The 16,596-nt window shown below is 42.0% G+C and overlaps 1 protein-coding gene across 1 annotated transcript; it reads left to right on the forward strand.

Annotated features, from left to right (window-relative positions):
- Positions 1 to 7,460: 7,460 nt before the first annotated feature.
- LOC120678752 (aminopeptidase M1-B-like) lies at positions 7,461 to 16,283 on the forward strand. Its single transcript, XM_039960067.1, has 19 exons — positions 7,461 to 7,751; positions 7,865 to 8,010; positions 9,802 to 9,904; positions 10,100 to 10,286; positions 10,381 to 10,474; positions 10,596 to 10,749; positions 10,840 to 10,944; positions 11,041 to 11,157; positions 11,952 to 12,065; positions 12,556 to 12,738; positions 13,396 to 13,684; positions 13,786 to 13,907; positions 13,994 to 14,091; positions 14,274 to 14,451; positions 14,530 to 14,644; positions 14,742 to 14,809; positions 15,215 to 15,292; positions 15,758 to 15,835; positions 15,938 to 16,283. The coding sequence occupies exons 1-19, from the start codon at positions 7,542 to 7,544 to the stop codon at positions 16,121 to 16,123; spliced, it is 2,625 nt and encodes an 874-aa protein (XP_039816001.1). The 5' UTR covers positions 7,461 to 7,541; the 3' UTR covers positions 16,124 to 16,283.
- The last annotated feature ends 313 nt before the right edge of the window (positions 16,284 to 16,596 follow it).

Raw genomic sequence — 16,596 nt, forward strand, 5'->3', positions numbered from 1 at the left:
CCGTCCCCTCAAGCTCGAGGAGTCGAGCCACAATCACCTGCTTCTTCAACTTAAGATCATCAATTTTTGCATCGAGTTTCGTCAACTTTGCTCTTAGCTTGGTTGCATCAGACATGTCGGAAACATTCTCCTTCTCCTTGCTCTTATCCTTCTTATCCTTCTTTGGCTTCTTCTCCTTCTTCTCCTTTACCGGTTTTGCCTCTCCAGTGTGATCCTTGTGGAATGTCATGCATTGGAAGGCATAGTAAAAATATACAATGTTTGCCAGACTTTGTTGATCTTGGTGCCATAAAAGTCTTCTGTTTGTTGTAGGCTTAAGGGGAACATCTTACCACTATTACCTTATGTTCATTCTCCTCCTTCATTTTCGTGGTGTGAGTTGCATCTGCTGCTTCCATCTGAATTTGAAAGGCTGAGAGCAGGGTACAATGTTCACAATATTAGTAGGAGCCCAGAAGGAAAGGAATATAAATTGATCACCTTGTCTTTTCCATGAACAAAGCAGGGTGTTTCTGAAAGAAAAAGGAAACTAGAGAGTATAGGAAATGAATGACAGCTTTGCCTTTACCAATGCAATGTAGCAAGGGGTTAATTTTTGTTACCCTCCCCTTTGCAAACTAAGTTGCCGTTAATCGATCTGTGAAAGGGCAACAAGCAGGAAAGTAGTTAAGATTTATACAAATTGAACTGTGATCGAGGGAAGAAGTTCTATAATTAGGATTTTCTTATTATGTATGGATGTATTTGGGCATGAAAGTGTGGGGATAAGAGTGAACGTCTCACAGAATGTAAGAACACCCATGTGGACGTTTTAACATAAACTATATCATTCAGCCAAAAATAGCACATGCTTTGTTTTCATATATGTAGGACTAATGAGAGAAACTGCTAGCAACTTCGATCTCTTCTACCAGGGTGAGGCTTGGGCTCGCCATGCCATGCCATTCCATAGCTGTTTCCATTTCTCTTGAGCTCGAGTTTGTAGCTCGAGCCTTGAGGTGTGTTTGGTCATGTGTATTATTTTGTGTTGCTAACTTATGCAGTGTTGCTTCGGCCATTGTAACACTATGACCTTATTCTTGATGAAATACATGCTATGTTCTTGAAAGAATAACTTATACTACTACAAAAACGATTTTCAGCGATAGGTAAACACAACATTTGTAAAGGTGGGTGCGGCACCCGCTCTTGTTTTTCACAACTACAAATAGTTGTTTGCAGGAGCGGCTAACGTGCCCGTCTCTGTAAATCCATTTCTAAGGGCTGGTCATGCCATAGCCATCCCTACAAATCAATTTTCAGAAAATGAAAAGTTTAAAGGAATTGAAAACATCAAAGTTAAAAAGAAAAAATATCCTAGCCAAACAGCCACCACCACAGTCTCTCTATTATAGAGGTACACTTTTTTTGATTTTTGAGAAAATATGCATGCTTACATCAATGGACTTCGAACCATTTATCTCAACCCACACGCGTAGCCAACTTAAGCCTCGCCCCTAGAAATGTTATTTTTAGGAGAGAGTAATGCCATCACTCGTGCCTAAAAATGCAATTTTAAGGGCGAGTCGGATGCTACAATGATCCCACTTAGATACCAAATGATTATTATATTGTTATTTTAGAGGAATTGGACAATGTGCCAATATATTGTCAATTATTGACGTCACCACATTAGCATGTCCATTTGTCTCAATATTTATTTAAACCAATTTTTTGAAGAAACGGGAGGGGTGCGCCCCCTGCTGTTTATTATTTAAACAAATTGTTATTTAAACCAATTGTTCTTTAGAAATTTGGTTTTCAGATTGAAAGGAACCGGGTCGTGCCAAACTCCACTGCTTTCATATATAGAAATTTATTAACCTGATAACTGCAAGTCTACTTATCACCATCTATTCTGTGCATCTTAACTAATGGTATCCTAACAAATCTGTGTAAGGAACATGGCCACATTAGGCTATTATTTATGATTTTGGTGATTGTGTGATAACATAATCAATGAGACAACAAGTTTGTGACTCAAGTTTGTAGAATTTTTATCCCACTCCTCTTTCTTTTTGCACAACTTAACTTTCCTCTGTAAGTATCTCTTGTAACTTGCTCTTTATTTTTTCTTAATAAATGTTTCACAACGGGGGCCTCCGTATCTCCGGTTCAAAAAAAAAACTGGATTCTATAGAGTGAAGTATGATGATGAACTTGCGGCTAGACTTGTAAATGCCATAAAAGCCAAGAAGCTCTCGCTAATGGATAAAATTGGTAAAGATCTGTCAAATTTAGCACTATTATTTACTTTTTAAGGTTTTCGTCCAAACAAGGTGGCGTATTATTCTTGCAGGTATTGTGGAAAATTCATATGCCCTTTCCGTTGCTCGCAAGCAAACACTGCCACCATTGCTGCAACTGATGAACGCTTATCATGATGAGTCTGATTACACTGTACTTTCACATGTAACATCTGTAAGCAAATCTTTCACCTCCAGTAAATTCTTAAACCTTGTGTATCTCCAATCGATAATGTGGCATTGGATGCTTCCATTAAAAGTTAGATGCATGCATGCTCATTCTTTCCATAGGTGTGCTTAGCATTTCTAAAATATCAGCTGATGCCACTCCTCAGTTCAAAGATATCAAACAACTGTCGATCAACCTTCTTCTGCCAGCTGCCATGTAAGCTAACAAGCTTCATATTCTACTTCTTTTCGCCATCTTTATTTAAGATAATCCTACTCATATCTATCCTTGTGCATGTAAACCGAACGCTAGCGTTGTGTTAATATTCTTACTGCTCCTTGTGATGGTACTAAAATGCTTTGTTTACCTAACATTTCAGAAAAATAGGTCGGGACCCCAAGGATGGGGAGAGCCATCTTGATGTAATGCTTAGATCACTGCTCTTGATTGCCCTGGTCAGACTCGGGCATGATGAAACTGTAAACAAAGGAGTTTGACGTTTCCATATCTTCTTTGAAGACCGCAAAACATCCTTTCTTCCACCAGATACTAGAAAGGTCATAGACTTTGCTGTTTTCCTTTACATGCCATTGCGGAACACCTTTGATGTCTCACATGTAGAAATTCTTCAGGCTTCATACCTTGCTGCGATGCGGACTGTTAGTGCCTCAAAAAGATCCATCTATGATGCCCTCCTCAACATCTACAGAGAAGCAGCGGAACCACGGGGGAAATCACTTGTTTTAGGTTTGCGTACATTTCTTTAACCTTCCAGCTCGTACAAGCTTTTTCTTATAATATGGGTTATCCTAAACATCTTGTCTCTTTGTCTCCATGCTCCCTGTCTTCATCACCAAATAAAGATTTCAGATAGTTAGAGCAACTCCGCAGGCCTTCTAAACAATCTCCTATCTCATGCTTGAAGGGTTAAATCAAAACGATGCACTTCTAGGAGAGCCCTAGAATTGAAGCAAATTTGAAAACCTTTAGAAAATAGAGTCCAAATGGCGCGTGAATAGCCAATGGGCCCAGCTGTCGGCGGTCCTAATTCCAGGCCCAAGTCAAAGCCCAGAACAACCCGCATAAAATTGAACTTTTTTCTTTTTTATATTTAAAAAAAATTAAAATTTCAAAAATATATGTCCGTTTTCAAAAATTTCAAAAATATACCCCGGTCGCCCTCCCATAGGGCGACAGGCCCAATGTGTAAATTTTTTTTTTTCAAATTTGCAACGAAGTCCCTGGAGAAAAAAAAAGGCGGGGGACCTGTCGCCCCCCCCCCCAACGGGCGACAGGGGCTGTCGCCCTCCCCTCGGGCGACAGGCCCCTGTCGCCCATTGGGGGGGCGACAGGCCCCCCCTTTTTTTTCTCGGACTTTTATTTTTGCAGGGACCTATTTTGAGCTATTCGAGCGTGTATTCGTCATCATCGTCGGCAAGATCTCGGCCGCTAACTCCTACCGCACGTTACTTGTCCTTCATTAAATCACGAAAAAAAATCGCAAGAACTTCCCTTATTTCACGAGCATTATGGAACCCACAAACATAATAAGTTCACATAAATAATATCTATAAAAACAAATGACAAGTAACCTACCACAATCATAACATCGGATACAAATAAGCGGTCCACAGCTATCTCATTACAAATAAACATCATATACATCTAACCACCCCTAGGGCGTCGGACCCTCTTAGCCCTCTGCTGGGCACGGACATGTCTCTCGGAGTAGGTGAGAACATCCGGAGACCTCACCTGTCGCTCAGGACGCGCAAGGGGCTGCGGTGTCTGCTGCTGAGAGATCCCAAGTGGTGCTCCTCCTAGCTGTGAATACCCCAAGACATCGGGGTCACCTTGCGCGGCAGGCTCTTCTGGACTCAAGCTGTCGAAGTCGTCTAAGGTGAATGTCTCGTTATCTGGTCGAAAGGAGGAAGAAGAAGGTCCGGCGCCCGCATCGGGGTAGAATCCTACGCAAAAAATATGGATGTTAGCGTACGCTCGTATATTTCGTAATGACATGTAGAAACCGAAATACGAAACATAAATTAACCTGTGCACGCCGGTATCTGTGGCCCCGGTACCATCCCTGGATACGGTCCGCCAACTGGTGCTGTCCCTCTAAACATTCCAGTATGGCCGAACGCAGTAGCTGGATCGTATCCTGTATGTGATATTAGTAAATATGTAGGAACACTTGATGTAATTTTAAAGAGATATGTACGTTACCTGTACTTGGGAAGAACTGCGACGTCGGCCCGTGTATGGTCGACGGACACGGGAACGACGACGACGCCTGAGACGACCCGTGGCTGTCTTCGTACTGCACACGGCTTCCGAAGTTGTGCGTTACCTGACGCAACTGATCACGCTGCCTCGACCATGCCTCTATCTGCTCAAACTGGGTCATTGGGGATCCGGCACGTACCCTCGTCAGGTAAGTCGAGCAGTCCGTCTCCATCATGTTGCAAAGGCGAAACTGCATCAATTCAGTAAAGTTACAAACACATGAATTATCTTATGAATATGATTATATATATGCAAATATGATCAAGAGACTCACCGCGCCAGCTAGTGCCTCCACGTGGTGCCGGGCATAGCCATCCTGAGGCCTCGCCTGGTGTGGCTGCGGGTGAGTGTCAACAAAAACCAGACGAGCCCGAGTCCGGGGTAAGTACCAGGTGAGGTAAGCCCTAAAGGAGCTATCTGTGTGTGGTCCTGTTGGATGGACCAAGTGCTCGTCTGCCTATTTCCATTGGTCCACCCACGGCTGGATCTTGGTGAGCCAATCATCAGAGCACGGCAAGCCACTCCTTGACAACCTACAAAGTGGACCACGAAGAATCGTTAGATTCGACACGAATGTATGAGCCAAGTTCATTCATAATTACCTGTGGTCCTGGCGACTGACACGCTCCAACGCGGTGGGCACCGGAAACTCCTGGCGCTGCCCAAACTGTCTCCTGACTCTCCAGGGGCAATATGCCTCAACCGCGATGTCATAAACCAGGACGGCGGAAGTAAGCCACAGGCTCGCATTCGCGGAGCAGTGCGAAGACAGGCCTGCTGGTGCACGGGTAGCCACAGCCTCTGGGCTGTAAGGCTCCCAGACAACGTCCTCGGGCGTCAGCATGTCGAACTCCGAAACAAACTCAGCATGTCGAGCTCCGAAACATACATTTGCTTTGCAACAAAGTCGCATGATATATTACGATGCGAGGGAATAACTTCTGACAGCAAACAAGTGTGCTCTGTGACAATGGAACATTTCCAGTTTGACTTCCATTTTCCCTTGAATGCATGTACTCGCCATGTACATCCAGCATTCACACACTTCACCTCATATTCTTTACTGCCAGACTTCACGACTCTGAATTCTCGTTTCAATGAGATTGCCCATAGTCTCACAGCATCTTTTACGGCTTCAATGTTTGGATATGTTGCACCTTGCACTACCTCATTCCCTCTGTACTCCCACTCCTGATTTCGTACATCTTCTGCGATATGACTGCCAAAACCATGCTCTTTCCACTCTTTTGACAATGAGTACTGCTCGTCATCAGATGAGTCCTCATATTCTTCCATCTCTATTGCGGTTTGGTCTTCTGCCTCCATCTCGTCCACAATGCTATGTATCCTCTCTCCCTCATCAGCAAGGCCCTGTGGTCCCATGTTTTGGTTCTCTGTCTCTTCTGACTCATCTTTCTCAACATAATTGGTCTCTCTTCGAATACTCGGAGTTCCTTGATCTGCACAATGTTGGATTTCATTTTGTGTCTTCTCCCGGATTTGAACAAGAATGGCCAGAGGCCACCCACGCTCTAGAGCTGCTTGCATGTACTTCTGCCAGTCATCAGTGCTGTGTATCATCATTAATTCCCATAATTCACTTTCTATCTCCCAATTAACAAGAGACTGGACAGTGATCACATGTGTCAACGGATCAACATGGAATCCACGCTGCAGCCACTTACATATGGAACCAAAACTCCTTTCCAGAGGTTTATCTATGCCGCTAGATGTGCGCTTAAAGGCAGAAAGATCTACTCCATTTGGCCCATACATAACATTGTATTCACCATAAAATACTTGAAACTGCATTTTGCTCGACATATCTGTATATCACATAATACTTATCGAGTTATACTCTTTACTTCACTACCTTATTCAATAATCCGTAAAAACTAAGTATGAAATTCAACTACAACGTATAAGTATTCATAACTACGTGATGACTCTCGAATTCTATACTGCATATGCCAAATTCTATTCTAAATCATAATTAATTTATAAACATGTCTCTAATAGCACTGCAATTGTAATAATAAATGCGTAGAACTAATTTTCTAAACTAATTTACTACTACGTAACTACAAACTAAAGTATCATTGAACTCCTACTTAAATGGATCTACTATAGCACTAATTAAATTAAATTACTCATATTTAAATACGTAGTACTTAAATATAACAATATTTAAACTAAATGTACTAACCTGCAGATCACAAGTGCTGAATCCGGCAGGGCTTCGCCGCTTTCCTTCTCCTCACTCCTCTCTTTTTTTTCTGGATTTTTGGTGGAATTTTCGGGCTCAAATGAGGAGGGAAGGGGAGGGCTGGGGCTTTTATAAGGGGAGACCCCGGTCGCCCGGGGGGGGGGGGCGACAGGCCCCCCGGTCGCCCGCGGGGGGGGGGGGCGACAGGCCCCCTGCCGCGACTGTGGGCCGGGCCCAGCGGCGGTCGCCCGTGGGCCGGGCGACAGGGCTTGTTTTTTTTTTCTCCAGGGACTTCATTGCAAATTTGAAAAAAAAAAATTACACATTGGGTCTGTCGCCCTATGGGAGGGCGACCGGGGTATATTTTTGAAATTTTTGAAAACGGACATATGTTTTTGAAATTTTAATTTTTTTTAAATATAAAAAAGAAAAAAAGTCCATAAAATTCTAAGCCTGGCCCGGAAGCAAACCCAACTCGCATCTGCTCGACAAAACTGACACCGTGGTCCCCACCCCACCACACTGCCCCGCTCATCCCTCGTTCGCCCCGCCGCCGCCGACAAAACCCCCTCGACGAACCCTCGCCGCGCTGGGAATGGCGGACTCGCCCGCGCAGTTCCGGGGCCAGGCGCGCCTCCCGCGCTTCGCCGCCCCGCTCCGCTACGACCTCCGCCTCCGCCCCGACCTCGCCGCCTGCACCTTCTCCGGCGCCGCGGCCGTCGCCGTCGCGGTGTCCGCACCCACCCGCTTCCTCGTCCTCAACGCCGCCGAGCTCGACGTCGACCGCGCATCCATCCGATTCCAGGCAAGTATAGGCCCGACCGAGCTCCGGGTTCCCATCTCGTCAGCTTATGCACTACGCCGATCGATCGGGTCTCGTCTTGCTGCGATAATTGGGGACAGCTTGGGCTGTTGCAGGACTTGGTGCCGACAGATGTGACGCAGTTCGAGGAGGATGAGATCCTGGTCATCGGATTCGACCGGGAGCTGACCATCGGCGAGGGCGTGCTCGCCATGGACTTCACTGGGACTCTCAACGATCAGATGAGGGGATTCTACAGGAGGTACGCTGCTTTTTACTAGCTCCTTATGCATGCGAGGTCGAGATGGACCCCAATTATTGGTAGTTGGCAATGTAGGTTGTTAGTTTTAGCTGCGAAAAAATGCGCGTCTGAGCCAATCAATACAGGTTCTTCACCAGCACGCCAATTGTGTACAGAGCAAAGGCATTTGGACGGGTTCTTGTTGCTACACGTATTGTGTGGATGGTAGTTACAGAGCGGAGACCTGTATCTTGGAATCTGTTGTATCACCATCACGATGTGGCAATTCGATCATGATTCTACTGACTACGGAGTACCACCTGTTATTTGTTTACCTGAAAATGGTCTTTATTATCCACAAAATGGTCACCAGGATTTAGCCAGGATGCTGATCATGATAACCCCCCTGCCCATTACATCACCTGTACCATCTGGTAGTCACCAGCGCTCTAGGACCTATGCTCCGCCTAGCTTGCTGGCTGGGGTACGCAGCCAGGGATACTTGTTGCCCTCCTCTCTGGTTACATTCCACTGTCGATAATTGCTGCAACTATTGTTGACCCGGATCCACAGTCTACTGGATCTCCAGCACTTCTTTCCAGCGTGTATCTATTGTCACGCTCTCTATCTGTGGGGTACCTCCTTGCACTCCTCAAACAGGGGGTAAGATAGGGCAGATTGCTGTCTAATCCCAGCTTTTCCTGTAAACAAGATGCTCTGATCCATGCCAAGGGCAAATCACCCTCTAATCATCATGCTTCTCCCACAGAGTCTCTGATCTATACATCTGGGCAAAATTGGCTATCCTGAGTTCTTGCTTGATTTAATTCTAACATGGACTACGCTACCTTTATATAAGTGGTGTTATCTTGCTAACTTGGACACTAGGAAATAAATGGTATAGGACTCTCTGACCTTACCTAATACTAACCGACTACATAACTTTCCTAAATTAATTTGTCTCTTTCCATAGCATGGCTGACTGAGTGATTATGATATTGCTGATATATGGAGAAATTTGCGCTGTTGACACGCGAAAGAAACGGCTTCGCAGTTTTGACACTCCAAATGTTAGCTTCGATAAAATGACTCTCAAAAACGTTTGCCAAATTGATGAAAAAGAACGACAAATATATTAGAAAGGTACAAATGTCATGAGAGTCAAGCGACCTCACGTTTGTAGAGTCATTTTATCGAAGCCAACGTTTAGAGTGAAACTGCGAAGCTGTTTCTTTCGCATGTCAACAGTGCAAATTTCTCTGATATATCTAATGAGTAAATATAAGTAGCCGAAATAGGATGCAGTTAATTTGTATGTGTTAATCGTGCCACCAAGATTTATTATTGTTACGTTAGTAGAGAGAACACAATTATCTACAGAACCTTTATCCATGGCTTCTTTTAACCTTTTAAGAAGCATTGTATAAAAAAAACTTGATCAGGGGGAGAGATTTCGCCCCTGACAAAGCTCTTAAAGAGGGCCTCACGGACACTAGAGTGGCCTGGAGCAGCCAGAATGCATGCTGGAGTGGTCTGGGGCAGCCAGGAAGCAAGCTGAAGCTGCCTTCACTGTCATCATTTTACTCAGTGAGGTGGACACGCAACATGTAGTAACCTAGGTTCGAACCGGGGCTGATGGCACCTCCCCTGGGTGCTCGACCACTTTGCTGTAAATGTGTTCACTAGACTACCCATATAATTATTTATATATCCGGTGCATTGAGGATACTGTAATGCCAAATGCACATGATCTTACTATTCTTCTGTATAAACTGGCCCCTCCTTTTATTTCTTTCTGGTTGCATTTTTTAGCAAATATGTGTGCAATGGGGAGTCAAGGAACATGGCAGTTACACAGTTTGAAGCTGCTGATGCGCGGCGGTGCTTTCCATGTTGGGATGAGCCTGCATTTAAGGTGATTAACATGCTATTTATATTTCATGAAAAATGTTTTGATATATTCCCAAACGTGACAATAAGCAAGTGAATTCAGTTGAGCCTTCATACAGGTCAAAACACCCTGTAATGCTACTTCTTCTTAGAGTTTTTAAAATATATGATTTGCTATGTAAAATTACTTATTAATTGTTTTTGCATACGTGTTTTTCAGGCTAAGTTCAAGCTAACACTGGAAGTTCCATCTGACCTGATCGCATTGTCCAACATGCCAGTGGTTAAGGAGACAGTCAGTGGACCTATAAAGACTGTTTATTATGAGGAATCTCCACTTATGTCAACTTATCTTGTGGCTATAGTTGTTGGCTTATTTGATTACATAGAGAGCTCAACATCAGAGGGTAGAAGATTAGTTTTCATAATCTTTTTTTTTTGAAAATTTCTTTCAAATTGCTATCTTAATGTTGTTCTTTCCCTACTTGTTATTTAATTTAGGGACCAAAGTTCGCGTGTATACTCAAGTTGGCAAGACTAATCAAGGAACGTTTGCCCTAGATGTTGGTGTGAAGTCACTGGATCTATATAAAGAGTAAGCTTCAAATTTATATTTCTAAGTATGCGAACAAATGGGCAGAAGTATTTTTCTGTAATAATAATTATAAATGGATGGGTACTGGGATCAGAATCACTAATGGCAATTTTCTTCCCAGTTATTTTGCCACTCCTTATCCGCTACCTAAGTTGGATATGATTGCTATTCCGGATTTTGCTGCTGGGGCCATGGAGAACTATGGGCTAGTCACCTACCGTGAAACAGCTTTGCTGTATGATGAGCTACAATCATCAGCATCCAACAAACAACAGGTTGGGGATACATTCGGATCCAATTCATTTATTTTATTGGCTGTTGCACATAGTATCTTTTTTTGTGCCCTTAATATTTTCTTTATTTAGGTAGCAATAACTGTTGCACATGAGTTGGCTCACCAATGGTTCGGCAATCTTGTGACCATGGAATGGTGGACTCACTTGTGGCTAAATGAGGGTTTTGCTTCCTGGGTAATAAATTCTGCACCATTCTTGAGCAATTAAAATAATACATCCCATTACTTTGTGACTTTAAATTTCTCATTAGTATGTGTTATGTTTCAACAGGTAAGCTATTTAGCAGTAGATTCTTTGTTTCCTGAGTGGAATAACTGGACACAATTCCTTGATGAGACGACCTCTGGCCTTAGACTGGATGCACTTGCCGAATCTCATCCTATCGAGGTATTCTTCTTTATAGGCCCAGTTCCAGTTGATGAAAACGATCGCGTTCCATTTACTATTATTTTGTGTAAGAATATTTTGCTAGTTCTACAACAGTTGCTTCATGATATTTGTGCTGGAGATATGGAAATACAGACAAGATACATTTCATGTTACATAGTAGATTGATCAGAAGCACTTATGTGGATATATCCAGCGAGAATCATTGCTGCCCTTTAATAATATTGTTAAGGTTCAATAAAGTTCTGGCGTTTAGAATATTTTTTGTTGGACCGATCCATTTTAAATGCAGTATACACATGTGTAACTTGGGCTGTATGCCTGTATAGCATATGTAGAACTAGCCAACTAGGGTTGGCCCAACAGGCATGACTCTTGTGCACATTCCTAATAGCAATGGACTAGTATATCCAGATCTAGGTAACATCTGAGACTAAACCCCAGATGTTTTTCTCATCTCTCCACTACTACTGTCTTCTTTAGAGGTGCTATTGCCATCTCTGGCAGTACCACCACAATATTCCTGTGCTATCTTCTTCCCGAACCACCTTCTGTCTCATTTACCATTTTGGATTTGTTTCTGCCTGCTGGATTTGGTTCCCCTCAGTCCTGGAAGAGCTGCCACCTCCGATGTGAGATGCTTATTAAATTGTTATTTTAGAGGCATTGAGCAATGTTCCTATATATTGTCAATCATTCCTTATTGTTTCTGACTTCACAGCATTAGCATGTCATTTGCCTGAGTTGTTGGTGACTTTTATTTACTTAAACCAATTGTTTTCTTGTTTGTTCAGGTTGAAATAAACCATGCTAGTGAAATTGATGCAATTTTTGATTCCATAAGCTATGACAAGGGAGCTTCTGTTATTCGTATGCTACAGAGTTACCTTGGTGCAGAGCGTTTTCAGGTTTGATGCTCTTTCTTTCTTCTATGAGTTCTATCCTAGTCTTGCATCTTTCCTAGTTCCAACATTGGATCTTATCCTTTGCCATATATTTCCTTTTATTTCTTAACCTGTTAATTAAAAGGCTACTTATCACCATCTATTCTGCGTTGTGCATCGTAACTAGTATCCTAACAAATCTGAAAACGAAATTTCTAAAGGGAATCATAATTATTTACTCTGATGCTAATGATGAACATGTTAAAATTCGTCCTGGTGCACCTGCTGGCCAATAGCTGCTTTAGTTCTATCCTATTCTTGTATCTTTGCTAGTTTCAACATTGGATCTTATCCTTTGTTATATATTTCCTTTTATTTAATTAACCTCTTAGCTACAAGGGACAAGGCTACTTGTCACTATCTATTCTGTGTTGTGCATCTTAACAAATCTGTGTTTCTACTTTTATTCTGCTGGTACTGGTACCAACTTTTTTTGCAAATGTTACTGTTTCAGAAAGCTTTGGCTTCATATATAAAGAAGTATGCCTACTCAAATGCTAAGACTGAAGACTTATGGGCTGTTCTTGAGGAGGAATCTGGGGAGCCCGTTAAAGATTTGATGACTACATGGACTAAGCAACAAGGATATCCTGTTATTTATGCAAAACTTAATGGACAATATTTGGAACTTGAACAGGTTTGTTGACAGAACTTTCACTTTCACATGTGTCTTCAGTAAATATACATAGAGAGCTCATTAATTGTTTGGGTACAGCATCATAGTTTCTTTTTCTATTTTGTTTACTGTGCCTTAGTTGTTGGTGTCCTTTTGTTTCTGGGACCGCTGTTTTCTTGGTAGTAATTTTTGGGCCATCAAATAGTTTCTTAAGGAGAGAGCATTCAAGCTACCCTAAGCTGAAATTCAGAACAATATTGGCTTCAAACAACTGTATTATGATTAAACAAAAACTGAATCTACCTAGGAGGAGCTAGGCAGTTTTTATAATTAGAATAAATAAGCACCCAAGTTCGCCTTATTCTCGATCTCGATGTCTGGGTGTACATCTACAGTTCAACCGAGCTAGGCTGAGATTTTGTATGGTGTAGCTAATCTAAGTGTTTGCTTCCCTTTCCCTTATTTTTCAATCGGAAGTATGTAGAGAACACCGTGAAGCCATTAAGGTACATCAGTATTTTCAGTCATTTGACCTTGCAACATTTTTGTTATCTTAGCATCTTGGCTGTGATGTAATGTCTCAGAAGGAAGCCAATCTTTATGACATCAGCTAGCGAAACACATCTGCTTACATTATACTGGAAGGTTGTTGCTAAATTATTATTTTTTCCCTGACAGGCACAGTTTCTGTCTGATGGATCCTCTGGTACTGGCATGTGGATTGTTCCTATAACATCTTGCTGTGGCTCGTATGATGCACAGAAAAAGTTCTTATTGAAAGAAAAAACTGATAAGATGCATATTAAAGAATTCACTGCCTCTCAAAGTTCTGATGGAGACAAAAACATTTGGATCAAATTGAACATCGATCAAACTGGATTCTACAGAGTGAAGTACGATGATGAACTTGCAGCTGGACTTGTTAATGCAATCAAAGCCAAGAAACTCTCATTAATGGATAAGATTGGTAAAGATAAGAAAAAATTATGTACCTTTTCAGTTGAGAAAAAGTTATGTACTTTTTCAAGGTTACTTTTTTCCCGACAAGGTGGTACATTATTCTTGCAGGTATTGTGGAAGATTCATATGCCCTTTCTGTTGCTCGCAAGCAAACACTGACATCATTGCTGCGACTGCTGAATGCTTATCATGATGAGTCTGATTACACTGTACTTTCACATGTAACCTCTGTAAGTAAATCTTGCACCTCCAGTGGATTATTCTTAAACCTTGTATCTCCAATCAAGTTAGATACATGCATTGTCCTTGTTTCCAGGTATGCTTAAGCATTTCGAAAATATCAGTTGACGCTACTCCTGACTTGAACAATGATATCAAAAAGCTTTTGATCAACCTTCTTCTGCCAGCTGCCATGTATGCCAACAACTTCATATTTTACTTGTTTCAACCATCTTTATTTAAGAGTGTCCTACTCATGTTTATCATTGTGGATGTGAACACAGTTCTAGCGTTGTGTTAATTTCTGTTAATATAAACATTATTTCTGTTCCCTTGTTGTGACAGTATTAAAAGGCTTCATATACCTAACATTTCAGAAAATTAGGCTGGGACCGCAAGGATGGTGAGAGCCATCTTGATGTCATGCTTAGATCACTGCTCTTGATTGGCCTGGTCAGACTCGGACACAATGAAACTATAAATGAAGGTGTTCGGCGTTTCCATATCTTCTTTGAAGACCGTAAAACTTCCCTTCTTCCACCAGATACTAGAAAGGTCATAGGCTCCGCTTTACTGTTTTTCTTTACATAGCTTTGCAGAATCCTTTGATGTCTAATATTTTACGTTTTTCAGGCTGCATACCTTGCTGTGATGCGGACTGTTAGTATGTCAAACAGATCCGGTTATGATGCTCTCCTCAAAATCTACAGAGAAACAGCTGAACCACAGGAGAAATCACGTGTCTTAGGTTTGCATACATTTCTTTGACTTTCTAGTTTGTACAGCTACATAGATTTTCATTTATGGTATGGGCTATCCTGAAAATGTTGTCTCTGTTTTTCCAGGCTCCCTGTCTTCATCACCAGATAAGGATATTGTTTTGGAGGCATTGAACTTTATGTTTACTGATGAGGTTGACCTCTAAACCATTTCTAATTACCATAACAATATCTTGCAAAATGATTTGAGATAGTTACTGGTCGAAGTAGCTTTTTTTACAGAACCAGTTGATTAATTGAACCAGGCCGAAGTAATGCTTTGTTTTCCCATGCGCTGTAGTATGTTATTAGCGCCTGGTTAATGAACCCAGTTGTAGCAACTTTTTTTTTTGTTGCTAAAACAGTCTTTTCATCAGGCCAGCACTTGTTCCAGATATTTTCTTTGACTTCCAGTTTTGTTATAGTTGAACCGTTGGTTCAGTTGTTTTTTTTTTTAAAAAAGGACATGGTATGCACAGCTGATTTTTTTTTCGTAAATACACTGGAGTGGCACAACTTTATCTATATAACCCAAATCTAATCTGTTGCTTTCTTATTAGGTACGGAATCAAGATTCATACTATATCCTTGGTGGCATTAGCTTAGAAGGACGTGATGTTGCATGGACCTGGCTGAAGGTATGTTACAGTTGTAGAACTTCTAAACAACATTTTGTGATAATATATGATAAGGTCGCACATATTTCTGATACATTTAAAGGTTTGCATCCACTCTCTTGAGAAATTGTTGTGGCATATCATAGATTTTGTAGGCCGGTTTCCCCTTTTCTAAAAAAGATCATAGATTGTGTTGGCCGATTTTCCCTTCTGTAAAAAAAAAATCATAGATTGTGTGATGCATGTATCAAAGTTCAGTGCCGATCATGGATTAATGAATTAAAGAGACGCATTAGAAATCCACTGCATTAGTGTCTGCTATAAAATGAAACTCCATTTAACTGAAATTATTCAGTTTTGTTCATCTGGCATTTGGCGATGCAATACTGGTTGCACTAGATGGCACCATAGAAGTTTTTTATTCCCAAAGTCTTATTATTTTTATCCACTATAATGGAAAACATGCTGGTGTGTGCCCAATTACAGACAAACTGGGATCATGTGTTGAAGACGTGGAATTCGAGCTCACTCATATCTGACTTCATCAACTCCATTGTTTCACCGGTATAGAGTGGATAGCATTTATCTTTGCTATTCTTCCCACTGTATCGTCCAGTTAGTAACGTTATTACCCATTTTGTTAACATGCCTTCTGTGCATGGCCAGTTCACATCTGAAGAGAAAGCTGCTGAGGTGTCCGAGTTCTTTGCCTGCCGCATGAAGCCGTCGTTCCAGAGAGCGCTGAAGCAGAGCCTCGAGAGGGTGCGGATCAGCGCAAGGTGGATCGAGAGCATCAGGAGCGAGCCCAGCCTTGGTGAGGCGGTGCAGGAGCTGCTGCGCGGCGCAGCCTAGACATGCGGCTCCAAACAGCTGTTCTTTAGTGTGATCACCTCATCTCATGTGAGTCCGCATGACGGTTCTCTTGGAAATGTTCTTCCGGGCGTGGCTCTGACAGTGTATGGTCGGTTGCTTGTACATGATCTGTGTTGCGGAAAAGATGGCGTTTGCTTAAGGAGTGGTGGGCTAAGTCCAGGCAGGGTTAACCAAACCGGTGGCAACCGGTCCGGTTTGACCGGTTACCGGTCAAACCGGACCGGTTTCGGTTTGGGCCAGTATCAAACCGGCCCAAATTCAAAATTCAAATTTGAATTCAAAAAATGAAAAATTCCCAAAAAATTTCTAAAAATAATTCAAGGTGCGACGAATATAATGGTGTCAAATTTTCTTAAAAATTTGTTCATTTAGTATAGTTTGTGGAGATTTGAAGTTAAATCAAAAAAGAAAAAAAATGGGCCGGCCCATTAAGGCCCACCACATATGGCAAC

Source organism: Panicum virgatum, chromosome 6N (genome assembly GCF_016808335.1).
Source record: "Panicum virgatum strain AP13 chromosome 6N, P.virgatum_v5, whole genome shotgun sequence".
Taxonomy (NCBI): Eukaryota; Viridiplantae; Streptophyta; class Magnoliopsida; order Poales; family Poaceae; genus Panicum; species Panicum virgatum.

Excerpts from the sequence above, each read along its gene's own strand:
- LOC120678752 (XM_039960067.1), top strand. The coding sequence starts at position 7,542 with ATGGCGGACTCGCCCGCGCAGTTCCGGGGCCAGGCGCGCCTCCCGCGC. Across the intron at positions 12,739-13,395 it reads AATATTTGGAACTTGAACAG|GCACAGTTTCTGTCTGATGG; the intron begins GTTTGTTGACAG and ends TTTCCCTGACAG. Across the intron at positions 13,908-13,993 it reads TACTTTCACATGTAACCTCT|GTATGCTTAAGCATTTCGAA; the intron begins GTAAGTAAATCT and ends CCTTGTTTCCAG.